This window comes from Vulpes lagopus, chromosome 16, assembly GCF_018345385.1.
Source record: "Vulpes lagopus strain Blue_001 chromosome 16, ASM1834538v1, whole genome shotgun sequence".
NCBI lineage: Eukaryota > Metazoa > Chordata > Mammalia > Carnivora > Canidae > Vulpes > Vulpes lagopus.
In genome coordinates this window covers 28,964,075-28,982,103 of record NC_054839.1, presented here as the reverse complement: position 1 = coordinate 28,982,103, position 18,029 = coordinate 28,964,075, and the positions used below count along the sequence as shown (strand labels likewise).

The 18,029-nt window shown below is 37.5% G+C and overlaps 1 protein-coding gene across 1 annotated transcript in view; it reads left to right on the top strand.

The window, feature by feature from the left end:
* Window positions 1-16,099: 16,099 nt before the first annotated feature.
* Window positions 16,100-18,029, top strand: part of NDFIP2 (Nedd4 family interacting protein 2) — a 66,709-nt gene continuing 64,779 nt past the window's right edge. Inside the window, exons 1-2 of the mRNA XM_041730830.1 lie at window positions 16,100-16,189; window positions 16,357-16,740. Of these exons, the coding sequence (XP_041586764.1) occupies window positions 16,100-16,189; window positions 16,357-16,740 (474 nt within the window). The remainder of the gene's footprint in view (window positions 16,190-16,356; window positions 16,741-18,029) is intronic.

Here is an 18,029-nt window from a genome sequence, read left to right as displayed (position 1 = left end):
AGAAGCAAGACAAAGAAGAGAAAATAAAAAGGGTACATGCAAGCTGGCTGTCCCTCTCTTAAAGGGCTTTTCTGAATTTCATATCTAGCTGCAGTTGAGGCTGTGAAAAAGTCTTTTAGCTATTCATACTGATACCCGAGATAAAATCAAAGTTTTGTTATTAAGAAGAAAGAGAATCAATATTGGTCTGGCAGCTAGCCTCTCTCATAACTATAAATCAAGGCCCAAACGTTGCCATCATTACGAAGGTTTTGATTGATCTAAACCCAACTCCCAAATTATGTTGTCTGTTGTTGCCCTGTGGCATGATATGTCTGAATCACTAGAATGTTTTCTTAAAGTTTGTATGAAGGCAATTCACTTCTAGGTACAAGACTAAGATTTTTGAGTTCTAAGAGTAAGACAGGTTCCCAGTTGTTTATATTTCGCTTTCAGTATACAAATATATATATGTGTGTGTGTGTGTGTGTGTGTGTGTATGTATGTATGTATTTTATCATGCTGTATTGTTCACAGATCATAGGATATCTCCAAATTGGTCTGTAAAGGGATAAAGTCAGTTGATATAGAAGGATCAACTTTTTTTTTAATTCAATCATTTAAAAATGGCATCACTAACAATTAGCCTAGAAAAAGTATGACCTTATAATTGACAGACTTTTCCAGTGAGAATGCTCTAAGATGTGATAAGACATAAAATATAAAAAATCTTCTCTTTTTAAAGTACATTCTTACCTATTATAGAAATGAGAGAAATCATTTAGGTAATGAAAATGAGGCCCTTTGAGGAGAAAAATTATAACTATTATAACTATTCTTTGAGAATTAAAGCTTAATAGTCAACATAAGCACATCACTGGTTTAAAGGATCTACCATGGACAAGCAGATGACCAATCATCCTGGTTTGCCTGCGAGTTCCCGTGTTAAAACTGAAAATACCAAGTCCTGGGAAACCTTCAGTTTGGGGCAAACTGATATGGTTACTCTACTTTTAGTTAGTATCAGGTTAGCTGGTTCAGGGTTGTGCAAGAGAAATTATTACATTTTTATAAGATCTGGATAACAAAAACCTAACAGATGGCTCACTGTGCAGTAACACTGATTCCTGAAGTCAGAGGTGAAAGAAGATGTTTCTGGAAATGCCACAGATAGGAAAGAAGCAGTTCAATAGTCACAGCAAATCAGTCTGGTTGTTGCCACAGTATGAGCATGTGTTTGTGGATCTTTCTGCTATTGACAGTGAGTGATGCTTGCAAATAAAAGAAATATTAATGAAGAGGGTTTTTATAGTAAACTTCAACCTTAACTTTAAGTGTTAGATATTAATCTTCACATCTGATTTTTTTAGTTCTCATATACGGTTGCCAGTAATATACACGTTGCCAAGTTAAATTTGTATTTCCAATAACTAATGAATAAGTTTTTAGTTTGTCCCAAATATTGCATAAGACATACTTATTCTTAAAAATTATTTATTGTTTATTTGAAATTCAAATTTAGATGGTGATCATGTATTTTTATTTTTTGCTAAATGTGGCAACTCTATGGGAAGAAAGTCACAGTGTGCTCATTGGTACCAGGACAGTTTCTTTCTTTGCTAGTGCTCTCTGATAGGCAACAGCACATTTCTGTTTCTCCCATGAGCCTCTTCTCATCCTCTCCCTAATTCTTACCATTCTCCTCATGCACCTTAGCCTTTTCAGAAAAGGTCCTGGCTGCTTCACTGGGAAAAAGCACCAGGGGATTAGAGGAGGATATAAAATAGAATTCCTTCAATCCTGTCCCTGTCCTTCTTTCCCTTTAGTCTATGTTCCTATCCTTTATTCTTTAGTTAGGAATTGAGATCCTCTTTCTATTGAAAGTCTTTCCACTGAAAGATGAATTCCAAGATCTTGGCTCCTCCAGTTGTCCCCTCCCTGATGCTTCTCTTTCTTTGAAATGTGCACAATCATGGCTCTTTGATCTTTCACCAAAGGCTTCCCATGGCCGTCTAATTGCCATCCTGTATCTTCTGTTTTCTTTAACACTCAAGTTCTCTGAGAAGCAGTCTGTGCTGGTTATGTCCCACGCCTGATGAATCAGCAGCATACCTGGAAATTTTTATTAAACGATTGGTTTCAAGATATTTCCACAGACTTACTAAATCCTGGGGTGAGACCCTCACAATGTCTAGCCAGTGCTGCCTCCTGAATATCTCTGAGATATTCAGGTTTTATTCCTGCCTCCGAGAGCCTACTACCTGGACATTGGTCCAGATGACCAGAACTCCTGCCAGGATTACTGTAGCTCTAATCTTTCAGTTTCCTGTGTGCCTCTAATCTGTATACACTTGCACCTATCCTCAGATTAATTGTAAATTCATATTTTATTTCATCATATTTCTAATTTGAGTCCTTAACTGATTTCCCCTTGCCTTCAGGAAAAAATCCAAATAGGCCACTCCTAACCATGCAGCCGAATAACTCACCACCCTTCTCCGCAAGAATACTTAACTACTGCAGTTTCTCCAGGCATTGTACATTCTTGTTGCTCAGGTTTTTCTTGTGCACCCTCAAAACTCCTCTTACCTGGAACACCTTCAGCCACTTCTTAACCTCACTCCTCGTTATCCTTTAAGATGAAGGAATTATCTATATACCTCTCTACCCTTGGTATATTGATAGTGAGCTCCTTGAGGGCAAACAAGATATCTGATTCATTTTGTGACCTCATTATACCAAACATCACTCCATCAAAGAAAGTATGCCTGAATGATTGAATTAAAAAATATTCAAAAGCTATTAAGTTATTTCTTGGAGGAAGAAGTGTTAGAATGCAAGTTAAATTTTAAAAGACACTGAAACTTAAAATATTAAACTTAGAAAGCAACAGGATCTGGGGCACTTGGGTGGCTCAGTTGGTTGAGTGTCCAACTCTTGATTTTGGCTCAGGTCACACTCTCAGGGTGTGGAATGGGCCTGGTGTTGGCCTCCACACTTAGCATTGAGTCAGCTTGAAGATTCTCTTTCCCTGTCTCTCCCTCCCCAACCCCCACCCTGTCCACACATGCACATGCCTTCTCTCTTTCTCTCAAATACATAAATAAAATCTTTTTTTTTAAGAGAGGAAGGAATAGGATCTAAGAGTTCACAGAGTATAGTTTATAATTATTGTAGATTAACAAAATTTTAAAAATTAAATGTAACTGAGATGTACACATACACTTCATCAGAACCAACTGAGTCCATATTCAGCTATGTTTGCTGTTTTGTTTTCCTGTGCCTTTGATTCTTTGGTCTTTTCTTTGTTTTTCTTTCTTTTTACCATAAAACCCCACACTGGCTACCAAATTTCTTAATGCATCTGGCAAACTTAGTAACCTCAATTCTAATGACTAGTATGTTTTTTCTAGTCATCCTTGTATTCAAATCTGTGCTAAATAAGTCCAACATTTAAGTCCATCTCTCTTACATCTGCTTGTGAATAGGACGTGTTAGCTGAGTGAAACAACTTATTTCCTTCCTCCAGTGCAGACATTTATCATCACCACTTTATATTTTCTTCATATTTTTCTAATTGATCATTTCCTCCACACGAACTAGAAATTATAAAATCTCCAAGCAAAACTGAGTTACTATATGAATAATACTGTTCTTTTTCAGGATATACAGGGATCATTCATGTATTTGTTTATGTTAGATTTGCAAACTCATGTGAAAAATATTAATTTTTTTGTTTTGCCTTTTATATACAGTTTGTCTTCTGTTGCAAGTAGTGTAGTGCAATGTATTAACTTGTTTTTTTCCCCAAATTTTTTTAGTGTGGGAAGAAAATTTATAACATAAAATTTACCATCTTACCATTTTTAAATGCACAGCTCAATGGTATTAAGTCCATTCATATTGTGCAATCATCACCACCATCCATCTCCAGAAGTCTTTTCATCTTGCAAAACTGAAACTTTGTTCCATCAAACAGTAAGTCCCTACTACATCCTTCCCTCAGCCCCTGGCAACCACCATTCTTCTTTCTGTCTCTATGATTTTGACTACTTTGTACTTTGTATAAATGGAATCATATGGTATGTGTCTTTTTGTACCTGGCTTATTTCACTTAGCACAATGTGCTCAATCTTCATCCATGCTGTAGCATTTGTCAGAATTTCCTTTCTTTTTAAGTCTGAATAATATGCTATTGTGTGTATATGCAGCATTTTGCTTGTCCGTCCATCTGTCCATGGACATTTGAGTTGCTTCCGTATTTTAACTATTTTGAATAATGCTACTATGAGCATGGGTGTCTAAATATCTCTTTAAGATTCTGTTTTCAGTTCTTTTGAGTGAATACCTGAAGTGGAATTGCTGGATCATATGTTAATTCTATTTTTTAAAGAATTGTCACACTGCTTTCCATAGTGGCTGTACCATTTTACAGTCCCACCAACAGTGCAGAAATGTTCTAAGTTCTCTACCAACATTCATTTCTTGTTTTGTTGTTGTTGTTTTGTTTTTGATAATAGCCATTCTAATGCGTATGAGGCAGTAACTTGTTTTTATTAGTAGTACTATTTGGCCTGTTTTAAATAATTGGTTAGCCTGAAGTTATTTTTAAGTATATTTATGGAGCTTTTTAAGTTGCTAGCAAATAATAGGTAAAACATTTAGTTGATAGCAATAATAGGTAAAACAGGCTCTAATTTCCTGAATATTGATCTCTAATATTTCTTTTTTTTTATCTCTAATTTTTCTGACACCAAATAATCGATTACCTTGAATTGATGACAATATCAAATATGCTTCCCAACCTTGAAATTTGGCGTTAAAGTCTGAAAAGGCGGGCAGCCTCGGTGGCTTAGCGATTTAGTTCCACCTTCAGCCCAGGGTCTGATCCTGGAGACCCGGGATCAAGTCCCATGTCAGGCTCCCTGCATGGAGCCTGTTTCTCCCTCTGTCTCTCTCTCTCTCTCTCTCTCTCTCTCTCTCTTTCTCTGTGTCTCTAATAAATAAATAAAAACAACAACAAAAAAAGAAAAAAGTCTGAAAAAAGACAGACCTTTCTTTGGGGAGGGGTTAATTACTATATTTTATAATATTAAGAATTATTATTAGGGGTTTTGTTTGCTTTAGCTATGACAATGGATGTTTTGATTATGTATAAAAAGAATTCTTACCTATTGTGGCAATCATTTCACAATATGTGTAAATCAAGGCATTGTGCTGTACATCTTAAACTTATACATGCTGGATGTTAATTACATCTCATTAAAGCTTAAAAAATAAAAACAAAACAAACAAAAAGAGTTCTTTTAGAGATATGTACTAAAATGTTTATAGACAAAATGAAATAATGTCTGATATTTGTTTCAAAACAATCCAATGGAGCCTGGGAGCCAGAGAAGGTAGGTTATAGATAAAGATTGGTCATTAATTGATAATTGTTCAAACTAGGTGATGAATCAAGAGAGATTTATTAAAGTAGTCTCTCTACTTCTGAGCAAATAGTAATTTTTCATTAAAAAGTTTGTTTTAAGCAGAATTTAATCTATTAGGTATTTTCAAAGGTAGTATTTATTAAGTATGGTGAGAGTAGGTTTTCACTTAATGTGGAAAAGAAAAATGTGAAATAATACACTTATATCATACTCACATAATGCTTTTCTTGCCTTAGATCCTTGCCATAGATAATTGATTCAGTTCTGAAATTATATTAAGCTTGTATTATATTAGAAAAAATTTCTAATTACTAAAAATTGAATAATTTCTTTAAATAAAATGGAGGCAAAAGCACATTACTCATGAATTGACGTGTAATCCAAGCATGCCACTTTCTGCCTAAAGCCATAGTACAGCTCTGTCCAATAGAACTTTCTGCAATGATGGAAACTTTTTTTATCAGCTCTGTCCAATATTGTAGCCACCAGCCACATATGGCTATTGAGTTGGCTGATATAACCAAGTGGCTAGTGGGACTGGGAAATGAAAATTTAGATTTTATTGATTTTCACTTGTATTTTTTTTTTTCACTTGTATTTTTGAGCGCTTTTCATTAGGTCTGGGAAATTATGTTTTTTAGTGAAGATGTATATCCCTTTGACACGTGAAAAATAAAATCACAAACTTAGTCCTCGATATGTTAAAAATTGGGGATTAGAAGTTCTACTACTTGACCTGAACAACTTTATAAATGTTAAAATTTAAACAGAAGGTATTATATATAAGTTATCTTTAAATAATATTGCAAATTTTAAATGTAGTTAATTATTATACCTATCTTGTTTTGAGATTTCAGTATTTAGCATACCAAATATGTCCTTAATAATTTCATGTGTATGTAATGTGTTACAGATGAACACATTTAATATCATACCAACCCTTTCATGTAGGGACACTATTAATATTCCCGTTTTTCAAGAAACAGAGACATAGAGAGGAAATAACTTACTCAAGTTAATGCTAGCATCTGGTGGGCATGGGATTTGAACCCACAAATTTGGCTTCGATCCATATTCTTAATTGCTTTGTATATTTCTTCTCTTGAAATAACTTGCTTGGAAAAGGATTAAGAAAGAATGATTAATTAGTTGTTAAAAATGTATTTATAAATTTAGAGTTTCTCATCACCTTGGAAAAATAGTATGTAACATTATATTATAAGGTTTAGTGAAAAAATAATATAAAATTGAACATAGAGAATCACTCACTATGTTTACCCACCCCTACCCCCCTAAAAAAACTGTTCAGGAAAGAATACTAGAAATAAATCTTTTCTCTTTTTTTGTATATTCAAAATTTCTAAAATAAGAAAAATGTTTATTATAAAACTTCAGCTATTATAGTTGCAAAGCATATTTAAAACCTCTTTATGGCTTAAATTAATATTTTATATTAGATTTGATCTAAAACTACATTGTTATAAAAGTTCATAAAAATTTTGTCTGAATAGTTAGACTGTTTATTTTCCCAGCTGCTCACTCTGACAATTAGTCTAAGTTGAGTCTGAAGATGCTTTTTATTACTAATAAGTTATTAATTCCATATTCCTTGATGATATAATTTTTGTCAGAAAAGCAAAGTGAAATATGAAGAGACAAATCATTGATAACTCCTTAAAACCACTCTTTGAAGTAACATTGTAACCTCTTTGTGGTTGGCAAATAAATAGTGGGTAAAATTTAAAAAAATTGTGAAAAATCAATGTTTCACAAGTGATTCTTGTTTTCCTTTGGTGATTTGAATATTTTAGAAGCCAAAAATACCTTTTGGATATGCCATACGTATATGATCTAAGATGACTTTTTCATAAAGTAGGGGACGTAGAGGATACATTGAGTACATTAGTTTGGACTTCTGAGTTGTATCGAACAGACTCTTAAATTGTTAAGTATCAATATGAATCAGTATGTTACTAGCTGCCCCTTATTTAATATCAATTATATGACAGGCACTACACTAGATATCTTATTATCCTATTAAATCTTCACTCCAGTGAAGTGGGTAAGTTCGTTTCCATTTTACAAGTAAGGAAATTAATACACAAAGAGAAAATGCAACTTGGCCAGAGTCAGTTGCTATGTAAGTGACGGTCAGTTTTCCAGTGTAGGCATACCAGCTCCAGTAATTGTGAAGATTAAATAAAATAAGCCAGGTGGAAACAACTCAAATATCCACTGATAGATGAATGGATAAATAATATGTGATGTAGTCATTCAATGAATTAATATTCATTAATGAATTAATATTCTTTAAGACTCTTAGTCTTAAAGAGGGAATGAACTTCTGATACATTCTACAGCATAAATAAACCTGAGGACATTAGGCTAAGTGAAATAAACCAGACATAGAAGGATAAATATTATATGATTCTACTTACATGAAGTACTTCCAATAGTCACATCCATAGAGACAGCAAGTAGAATAGTGGTTACTAGGAGCTAGGAGGAGGGGGGGATCGGGAGGTAGAATTTCATGGGTACAGAGTTTCAGTTTGGGATGATGGAAAAGTTCTGGAGACAAATAAGAGTGATGGTTGCACAACAATGTGAAAGTATTAGTGCCACTAAACTGTACCCTTAAAACTAGTTAAAATGATAAAATTTAGGGGTGCCTGGGTGGCTCAGTCAGTTAAGCATCTGCCTTCAGCTCAGGTCATGATTGTGGAGTCTTGGGATTGAGCCCTGCATCTGGCTCCCTGCTCAGTGGGGAGTCTGCTTCTCCCTTTCCCTCTGCTTCTCCCCCTGCTCATTCTCTCTCTCTCTCTTTCACTCCCTCTCAAATAAATAAAAAAATTAAAACATGGTAAATTAAAAAAAAAAACAAGGTAAATTTTATGTTGTGTATGTTTATCATAATAAAAAGCAACTTATGAAAATTTTTTAGTAGAGCTATAGCCCATTATAGTACCAAATCAAGGTGGAGAATCATTATACTTTTCTGTAATAATAAATAAAAGTGGGAAGGAGATAACTAGTGAGATGCCTTTGAAGTGGTCAGACCTTACCTTATTTCTGGAAAAATAATGAAGTATTGCGAATCTAAGACAAATGCAGGTAACTCAACTGAAAAATAGGCAAATGACCAGATCAACAAAATGACCTCCAAATGATCAATAAAGATATCAAAAAGGTGAGGAATCCCTGGGTGGCTCAGCGGTTTAGCGCCTGCCTTTGGCCCAGGGCGTGATCCTGGAGTCCCAGGATAAAGTCCCACATCAGGCTCCCTGCATGGAGCCTGCTTCTCCCTTTGCCTGTGTCTCTGCCTCTATCTCTGTGTGTGTGTGTCTCTCATGAACAAATAAATAAAATCTTAAAAAAAAAAGATATCAAAAAGGAGTTCAACTTTATTAATCATCAGAGAAATCCAAATTGAAATCAAAGTGAGATACAGCTATATTCTCATCATGATGGCTTAAATAAAAAAGACACAATACTAAATGTTTGTGAGGCTGTGGCTCAGCTGGAATTCTCATATGAGAGGTTGAGAGGAGAGAAAACTAGTAACACCATTTTGGAAAACTATTTGGCAGTATCTGCTCAAGCTGAATATATATATACTCTAATATCTAGCAGATCTACTTGTAAGAGTATACTCTCCAGAAATAAGTACATATATTCACTGAAACATGTATAAGAATATTCTTAGTAGTATTGTTCATAATAGCCTTGTTATGGGTTGAATTGTGCCTCCTCCACCCCTCAATTCATATGTTGAAGTCCTAATCCCTGGTATCTTAGACTGTGACCTTATTTCGAAATAGAGTCATTGCAAATGTTATTAAAGTGAGGTCATAGTAGGGTGTAGCTCTAATCAGACCAATGACCTTTAGAAGAGGAAACTTTGGACATAGACACACACACACACACAAGATGAAGGTGGAGAGTGGGGTAATATCCTATAAGGCAAGGAATACCAAAGATTGCCAGAAAATCACCAGAAGCTAGGGGAAAGGCATGGAACAGATGCTTCCCCACATCCCTCCAAAGGAACTGACCCTGCTGACACCTGGTCTCGGACTTCTATCTTCCAGAACATTAGATGATGAATTTCTGTTGCTTCAGCCGCTCAGCTTGTGATACTTTGTTATGGAAACTCTAGAAAACTAATGCAGGCCTCATATTAGAAAGAACCCAAATGTCAATTGGCTGTATTTATTCAGTAAAGCAAGTAAATAAAGTAAGGTATATTCATGCAATGGAGTACTATACAGCAACAAAAATAAACCAGCTACAGCTACACAAATTATATGAATTGGCCTTAATATAAGGTTAAGAAAAAAAAATCAGACCCAAAAGAGTACATGTAGTATGACTTCATGTATATGAAGTAAAAATTATAAATTAGCCAAAACTAATTTGTTGTGTTCAAAGTCAGGAATAGAGTTACTCTTTGTATGGGAGAAGAGACAGGAATTGGGCCAAGGATTTTTCTGAGGTCCTAGAAATATTCTATTTCTTAATATAGGTGCTGGTTGCATGGGCTGTGCAGTTTATGAAAAATCTTTGAGCTACAGCTTACCAAAGTCTGTGTATTTTATTTTATTTTATTTTTTTAATTTTTTTTATTTATTTATGATAGTCACAGAGAGAGAGAGAGAGAGAGGCAGAGACACAGGCAGAGGGAGAAGCAGGCTCCATGCACTGGGAGCCCGATGTGGGATTCGATCCCGGGTCTCCAGGATCGCGCCCTGGGCCAAAGGCAGGCGCCAAACCGCTGCGCCACCCAGGGATCCCAAGTCTGTGTATTTTAATAAAAAGTTGTTAGAGTGGAAAAAAAATCCAGAAAATCCCTTTTCCCTCAATTGTTTGTGACCTTTGGTAAACTTCTTAATACTCTAGGTGTCAGTTTTCTGATATATAAAGTGATAGTAACAACAGTACTTATTCCATATGTTTGCTGGGAAATATAGGGAGATAATATATATGGTAACACCTACCAAAATGACTGGCAGCATTCAATAAGTGTTAGCTATTATTACCATAATTATAATGATTGACAAATATACTGTGGAATAGTTTTACTTCTAGATAAACAACTGATGTATTTTTTATGGTTACACAGATTGGAGTCTTTTATTTATTTTATGATGACTCATGCAGAGTATAAGCCCAGACACTTAGCCTAGAAAAAATATGATGTGACCAAGTTAGAAGGCCTAACCACCTTCTGGGTTTCTTTGAGCTAATCTTCATTGTTTCTAAGTTATATTTATTCCACATTTGACTGTGTTAAATGTCACTTTTTTTTTCTGACAGTATTAGGAAATAAAAGAAAGGAAAAGAACCTCCAGGATTAATATTACTTTATATATGTATGGTTACATTTCCTTTGAGCTTCACAACAAGTGAGACAGGTAGGGAAGGAATTAGTATTCTAATATTTAGGATGAACAAACCAGTTCAGCAGGTTAAATGACTTACACAAGAGCCGGATTGCTAAGATATGAAGAGTTGGGACGAAAGCTATTAGAAAATTATATGGATAATTCAGGAAGTAAAAGAAGGTAATTTAAGTGAAGAGTAAGATAATCTTTGCTTGAGCAATGGTGGCCAGTGGAACTTTAGGTGATGATGTAAATGTTCTTTATTTGCTCTGTCCAACAGAGTAGTTACATACTATTGACAGGTGAAGTGGGATAGTATAAATATTTTATTTTTTCTATGAGGTCTACTAGATATAAAAGGAACTCCCTTTTTTCATTATCTTGGCCTCTTTGGCTCTGTCAGGCCACTAGCTTTTTTTTTCTCCCCTATTTGAATCTTAAGGTCAGGAAATGGGTATGAATTTTTTCTTAGTTCTGGAAAGGCAGCATCTTATGAGTCACTCCATCTGAATACTTTTATCATTTTGCCCCTTCAGATAGTGAATGCCCTTTATCCTCATTACTGAAACCAGGCAACTTTATCATAAGGAAACCTTATTGCTAATGTTATACTATGTTAATTGTAAAGGAGTATTCTGACTTCAGATGATTTAACAAATGAGGACTGGTTCCTGTTATGGAAGAAAGAGAGCAGACAATGTTTAACATGTTAACATGTTTAACATGTTGATATATAGAAGACATTTTCCACTCCTAATATTTTATATACACACCCACACTCACATGCACGAATAGTATTTGTCTTCTTATACAATGATCTTGCATTAGTTAGTCAAGAGAAAACTGTCATAATAGGAAATATACTCAGTGCCAGCCCTGCTCTTCTATGATGAAAGTGATTATCAGGCTTGCAGAGAAAACAGGAGACAAAAAACACATAAACCTGCTTTAATATGGTCAAAGAACAGCCTTCTGTACTCAAGGTAAAGCAAAGAACATTTTAATAACTTATGACTCAGCCCAATTTAAAATAAGTAATCCCTAAGGCAAAATGGCTATTGATTTGCTCACATTTGTTGCTCATGACAACAAAAAATTAAAGTGCTAAATAAAACTAGCATTAGGACAGTTTATCAGAGTTCAGATATTTTCTAATCACTGCCTAGTGATGCCTCCATGGATAATAGTACAAATATAAAATAAAGCTCATAGGAAATACTTAACATGGAAATTTTAATCCCTAAGCTACCTCTCTCATACTTTTTTTTTCTTTTTCTTTTTTGTCTCTTTGGTTTCCTTCTCTCTCTCTTTTTATCCTTTACTGTATGGAGACAATTTCAGCTTGCAATATTTAAATAAATATGTGATAGTCAGTTTTCTGTGTCAACTTGGTTAGGCTATAGCTCCAATTATTCACTCAAACACTAAACTAGGTGTTGCTGTGAAGGTATCTTCTAGATATTATGATTAAAGTCCAATTCCAAAGTCCAGTGATTTTTTTAAAGATTTTATTTATTTGTTTATTTGAGAGAGTGACAAGAGAAGGGAGGAAGGGGAGAAACAGACTCCCCTCTGAGCAGGGAGCCCAACATGACTGGGATTGATCCCAGAACCCTGGGTTGATGACCTGAGCCAAAGGCAGATGCTTAACTGACTGAGCCACCCAGGTGCCCCCAAATCCAGTTGACTTTCAGTAAAGAAGATTATCTTGTATAATCTTGATTTATCCATTGAAGGGCCAAGAGCAGAACAGGCTTCCTTGAAGAAGAGGAAACTCTGCCTGAAGACAGTAGTTCTAGAACTCTTTTAGAGTCTGTAGTCTAGATTTTGTACACTTAGCCAGCCTGTAGTCTGTAGTCTGAATTTTGTACACTTAGCCAGCCTTCACAACAGTGTAAGCCAATTCCTTGCAATGAATCTCTTAATATATATCTTCTATTGGTTCTTTTTCTTAGACCTTGACTGATAAAAAACATTAGCTATATTTTAGATTCTTCCCACACAGTGTATGAGAATAAAGAGAGGAAAAGGGAGTAGATACCTGATTGTCAAATTGCTCAGATTTTTTCTCTAAAATTACAGAGCTAAACAGATGACAGGAATTTCAGAAACAGTTAAATAAGGAACACTATGTGAAGCTAAATTAAGGTCCAAGCCTCGAAACTGCTTAAAAGATCCATAGACATGGTAACAGAAATAAAACTTTAGAGTAATAAATGATGACTATTTTCAGTTACCAAAGTGATAATTTCTTATATTTTCTAAAACCTAGTTTAGAATTTAGTGTGCAGAAAATATGACTAGTGAATTTTTATTAGGTAGAGATAGAAATCTTCAGACAGAGGATGTAATTTTATCTCTTTTAATCATACTCTAGATAAATATGCAAAATCATGCATATTCCAGATACAATTAACTATTGAGATATATGGTCACACTAACCATCAGCAGTTACCTGAGTAGTAGTTCTATGTTCTAAGTTCTATGTTGTATGTTCTGTGTTGTAGAGGTACTGATAAAACTAAAAATCATGAAGAAGTAAGGAAAATTTGGAGTATTTGCCTACCTGTGATTTTAGGCCAGAAAGCCATCTGTAGGCAATGACATGTCTCTCCACTGCTCCTTAATTGGTGAGAATATCAACAAAGACTCCTGGCACATATATATGCAGTTTATATACCTGTTTTGAACTAAGAGGAGACTATGGGAGGGTGATAAGAAATCAGTTTACCTGTGGAGGGGATGACTCTGCCTCTGGGAAGGTAGGAGGGGTTCTGGGGGGAAGTATGTCCTAGGGAAAGGGGTCCCTGTGACCCGATAGCATTATTCTACAGAGCATTAAAGTCATTCTTTGTGGGAAGATTATCTCCACATGAGAAGATGATAACAATGGAGGGTACTCGGGGGTTGTTCTGGAGGTGAAACATCAATTATGTGACAGGACTGTTGTAGTCACTTCACACAATTTTGATATTAACAGTGTTTTATTACTTTACATCTTGGCACTTGTCTAGTTTGGGTTCTGCAGGAAGCAGATGCTGGTATGAAGTTATGAGTGCAAGAGGTTTATTAGGGGGTTAACAACTGTGAAGGGAAAAATGTTTGGGCAGGGAGACTCATTACAACATACTGCCAAGCTAAAAAGTCTCTGGTAGTTTAGCAGGGAGTTCTGAAGCAAAGATTGCCCCTTAAAAGGGTCAATGTCAAGCAAAAGTGGCTGAACCTGTACCACCACCAGTCAATGGCCAGATGCTACCCTGAAAGGAACACAACCTCAGGGTGAAAACTAAGGAAAACCCTGACAAAGCTAAGAGCTGAAGGCTGTTGATTAATCACGCTCCTTGCAACTGGTCAGAGTGTTTTCTGAATGGGGAATCCAGGCAGTTTATCTCCATATCTGCCCCAATACACAGTGTGGCATTAGTGAAATTATGGGTGGCTGTGTGTTTGGAGATGAAAATCAATTAGGCCAGAACAAGAGGTGTTAGTGCATTACCATTTTTAAATTCCACTTCTTAGTAGTTTATAGTGGTACACTGCCACCAATTCCTTAGTTAACTAGAGTTGTCACCACCAAAAGTTTAGGGATTGAATATATCAGATGTTGTTTAAAGGCTCTAAAATAATAAGAATATTGTAAGAATATTGTTACTCCCATTTCATCCCAAATAAGTTGCTCTTAGTGGGTCAACTCAGGGCCTCCATTTGTGTTGGACTATTACAGTTATGAAATGGGCAAAGGAGTTCAGAACAGCTCTTTAGGGGATGATGAGAAAGAATCATTTCCTTCATCTAGATCAAGAAGGTAGGATTTAAAGAAGTCATATTGGCTCTTTGTGATGCATCACTATTTTTTTAAGGGTATATTATAGCATAGTGCTTAATATAAAGGAGACTCTGAAGTCTGTGACCACTTGCTAGTGATGTGGCTTTCAACAAATCCCTGAACCTCTTGGTGCCTTACTTTCCCCATTTGTTAAAGATTATAGTAGTGCCTACATCATCGGGATGTTGTGAGGATAAAATGATATAACACATGCAGTCCCTGGCTGGGGAAGGGTTCAATATCTGTTAGCTGTTATTCTACTTCTTCCCCCACTTTTTCTTCCCTTCTTCACTGAATAAGTGCTTTCCCTTTGAATTTTGTCATCTCTCTAGATGAGCAAAATGTTCACAGAACTTGGGAGGAAGGTAAAATGGAAAGAATCTGTTACTCTAACAGGATTCAGGATGTCTCCTTTTGATCAGGTCTTTAGTTTCAGTGTTATGTTCTCAGTCCTGTTCTGGGTGTGTTCAGTGTAAAAAAAAGGACTCTGCCCTGAGCAGTAGCATATTTGAAAAACAACAAATGGACATATAAATGATTAATGAAAACACAAGCACATAAAAAATTAAGTTCTAAAAAAATAAAAATAAAATAAAATTAAGTTCTAAAGGAACAGTCTAGGAATCTAATTTCATTTTGCTGACACATTGTTGTTTTGAGCATGAAAGATGATACCATTTGGGGTAAAATTGTGAGGGTGACCTCTTGTATGATAATACAATAAAAGGTCCCATGTTTATTGTCTTCGAATCTAAAATATATGAACTCAGATAAAAAAAAAACAAGTTTAAAGACATTTAAGCATGATTGTATTGCCTCTTTTTATTGTTAGCCTATTCATGCTCTCTACCACTGGATGTGTCAGGATGGCAAAAAATAGGAAGAATTTCTCAATACTTTGAATAAAGCTATCAAGAAGGCTTAATTTGTGTGTGTGTGTGTGATGATTTCTCAATGAGTTTGTCTTTATTGTTTTTTTTTTTTTTTTTGCTACTTTAGCTAGCTGATTCAGCTCACTCAGTGGCCTTTTTCATTCCAGGAATCTCCTTTGGAAATTCAGGAAGGAAGTAAAGTAAAAGACACAGGGCCAGATTATGGGATCATAGTTTTCAGGGCATAGAAAGCAGGTCTTTGGGTTAAAAGGTGCTTTACTTTGTCCCATCATACTCTCCTGCTCCCTAGAAAAACATGCTTTGTGGCCTTTGGGAGATACACATAGTAGGTCACGTGTGGCTAACCAGACACTGAAACCCTCTTACCATATTGCACACAAGGTGATTCCTTACTGTTAAACCCTTCATAATGACTGAAGTGAGCATGATGACAACACAGTCCCATCTTACTTTCGTGTATCCTTTCAGTGACCTCGGGCTCTCCAGAGGCCTCCTTCCTTGGCGAGAGAGGAGTTAGATTCTTGAATCTCCTACTACCAAGAGAGGGACAAAACAGCATTTACAAAGGTGCCCCTTCCCTCCCTGATGCTTTTGAACGCGCGTCAGGAACGTCCTCGAGGCGGCTCTCCCTCCGTCGTCCTGCGCTGTCGTGTAGGAAGCGGGGCCCGTCCTCAGGTGTGCTGACCCGCGTGCCCCCTCTCCTGGACTCCGGTCTCTGCCCGGTGTCACCGTGCACCCGCCTGTGCTTGCGCGAGGCCCGTCCAATAGGAAAGCCCTATCAAGGACAGTGATATTTATACTTTTTCCGTTCCTTTTGCCACCGCCCACTCCCGACAACCTAGACAGTTCCCCCGACTGGTCTCACTTTTCCATCTACGCAGCCCCACCCCCCGCTCGCGACGCGAAGGGGACGCCAGAGGACTCACCGAGCATGCGCGCCCGTTCCGAGCATGCTCAGTGGTGCGCGCGGCGCTCTGGGGCTTCGCCGCGCGGTGGGCGACGCGGAGGTTTCCGCGGCTGCTGCGGGAGCGACAGGAAGTGAAGCGGCCCGGCCGGGCGACAGCGGCGGCAGAAACAGAGGCGGAAGGGGCGCTGCGGCGGCGACGACGTCGTCGACGGGGGTGGACGAGGGGGCCGAGCGCCGAGAGGACTCGCCCGCTCGGAAGCCGGATCCCGAGCCGGGCAGGATGGATCACCACCAGCCGGGGACTGGCCGCTACCAGGTGGTGAGTTCCCGCGCCCCCGGCCCGGCCTCCTGCGCGGCCCGGGACCTCGGGGCTGCCTTCCCGTCGTCGACCCGGGAGTCCCCTTCTTCGGGCTAAAACCCGCCTCCTTTTCTTTTCTTTTTTCTTTTTTTTTTCCTTTACACTTCTCGTGGAGCTTGCCTCCGACTCCTTTGAGACCCTTTCCTCTGGATCCAAGGCTTTTCCCACGTCTCTACCCGCACCCTCCCCCTACACCCCGCCGAAGGACGCCCCGCGCCCCCCTTCCAACTTGTATTGGTTTTACTTGTGACTTTCTCGATCATTTCTTTATTCCCTGACCGAGTCACTTCCAGTGTGGATTGTCTGCTGGAAATGGTGCTGAGTTCACGTACCTGCTGGGAAGATGATCGCCGTCACAAACGGGGCGGGTGGGGGGTGGGGGGAGGAGATGTAAGCTCGGCCAAGGGTAGGATGTGGATTCGGTGAAAAATGTGGGTTGAAAAACTGCGCGACTGTGGAGAACAGCGCTGCTGATCTTGTGTCTCCGCTCTACTTAACCTTGTCATTTTGTCCTTTAACATTTTGTTAGTATTAAAAGTGACTATTCCTTTTTTTTTTTTTTAATTTTAGGGAGGGGGAGGTAGGAGAGGGAACAGAAGTTTTCCTAGAAAAAAAAAATGCAAATCTTGTTCGAAGAATTATTTTTTCATTAAATACAGGGTTTCCAGTTCACCCACGAAAGCCCTTGTATGTGAAAATGAGTGAAAAGTGTCCCTCTCTGTTTTCAGGGTCAATTTTTCTAACGTCGTTTTTCCTGGAGTATTAATTATGGTCCTGCCATTGAGGTTTCTGCTGTAAACCCTCTTTAAAAAAATGGACTCAGCAGTAGTTGACTATTTTGCTGTACGTAGGTAGCATGTTACAATGTAAACTTTCGGGTAGTGATCAGGATAAGGAAAAGGAGGAAGACGTTAATAGGTAGCGTTGATGGTGCAATTCTTAGTACTGTTTGTGAAATTTTACAAATGTAGATACAATAGTGCAGATTTCACCTCTCTAATATACATTTTTTTTTAAATTTTTATTTATGATAGTCACAGAGAGAGAGAGAGAGAGGGGGCAGAGACACAGGCAGAGGGAGAAGCAGGCTCCATGCACCGGGAGCCCGACGTGGGATTCGATCCCGGGTCTCCAGGATCGCGCCCTGGGCCAAGGGCAGGCGCCAAACCGCTGCGCCACCCAGGGATCCCTCTAATATACATTTGCACATGTGAGCCTTAGTTATGAACTAAGAATTTATTTTAGTTAGC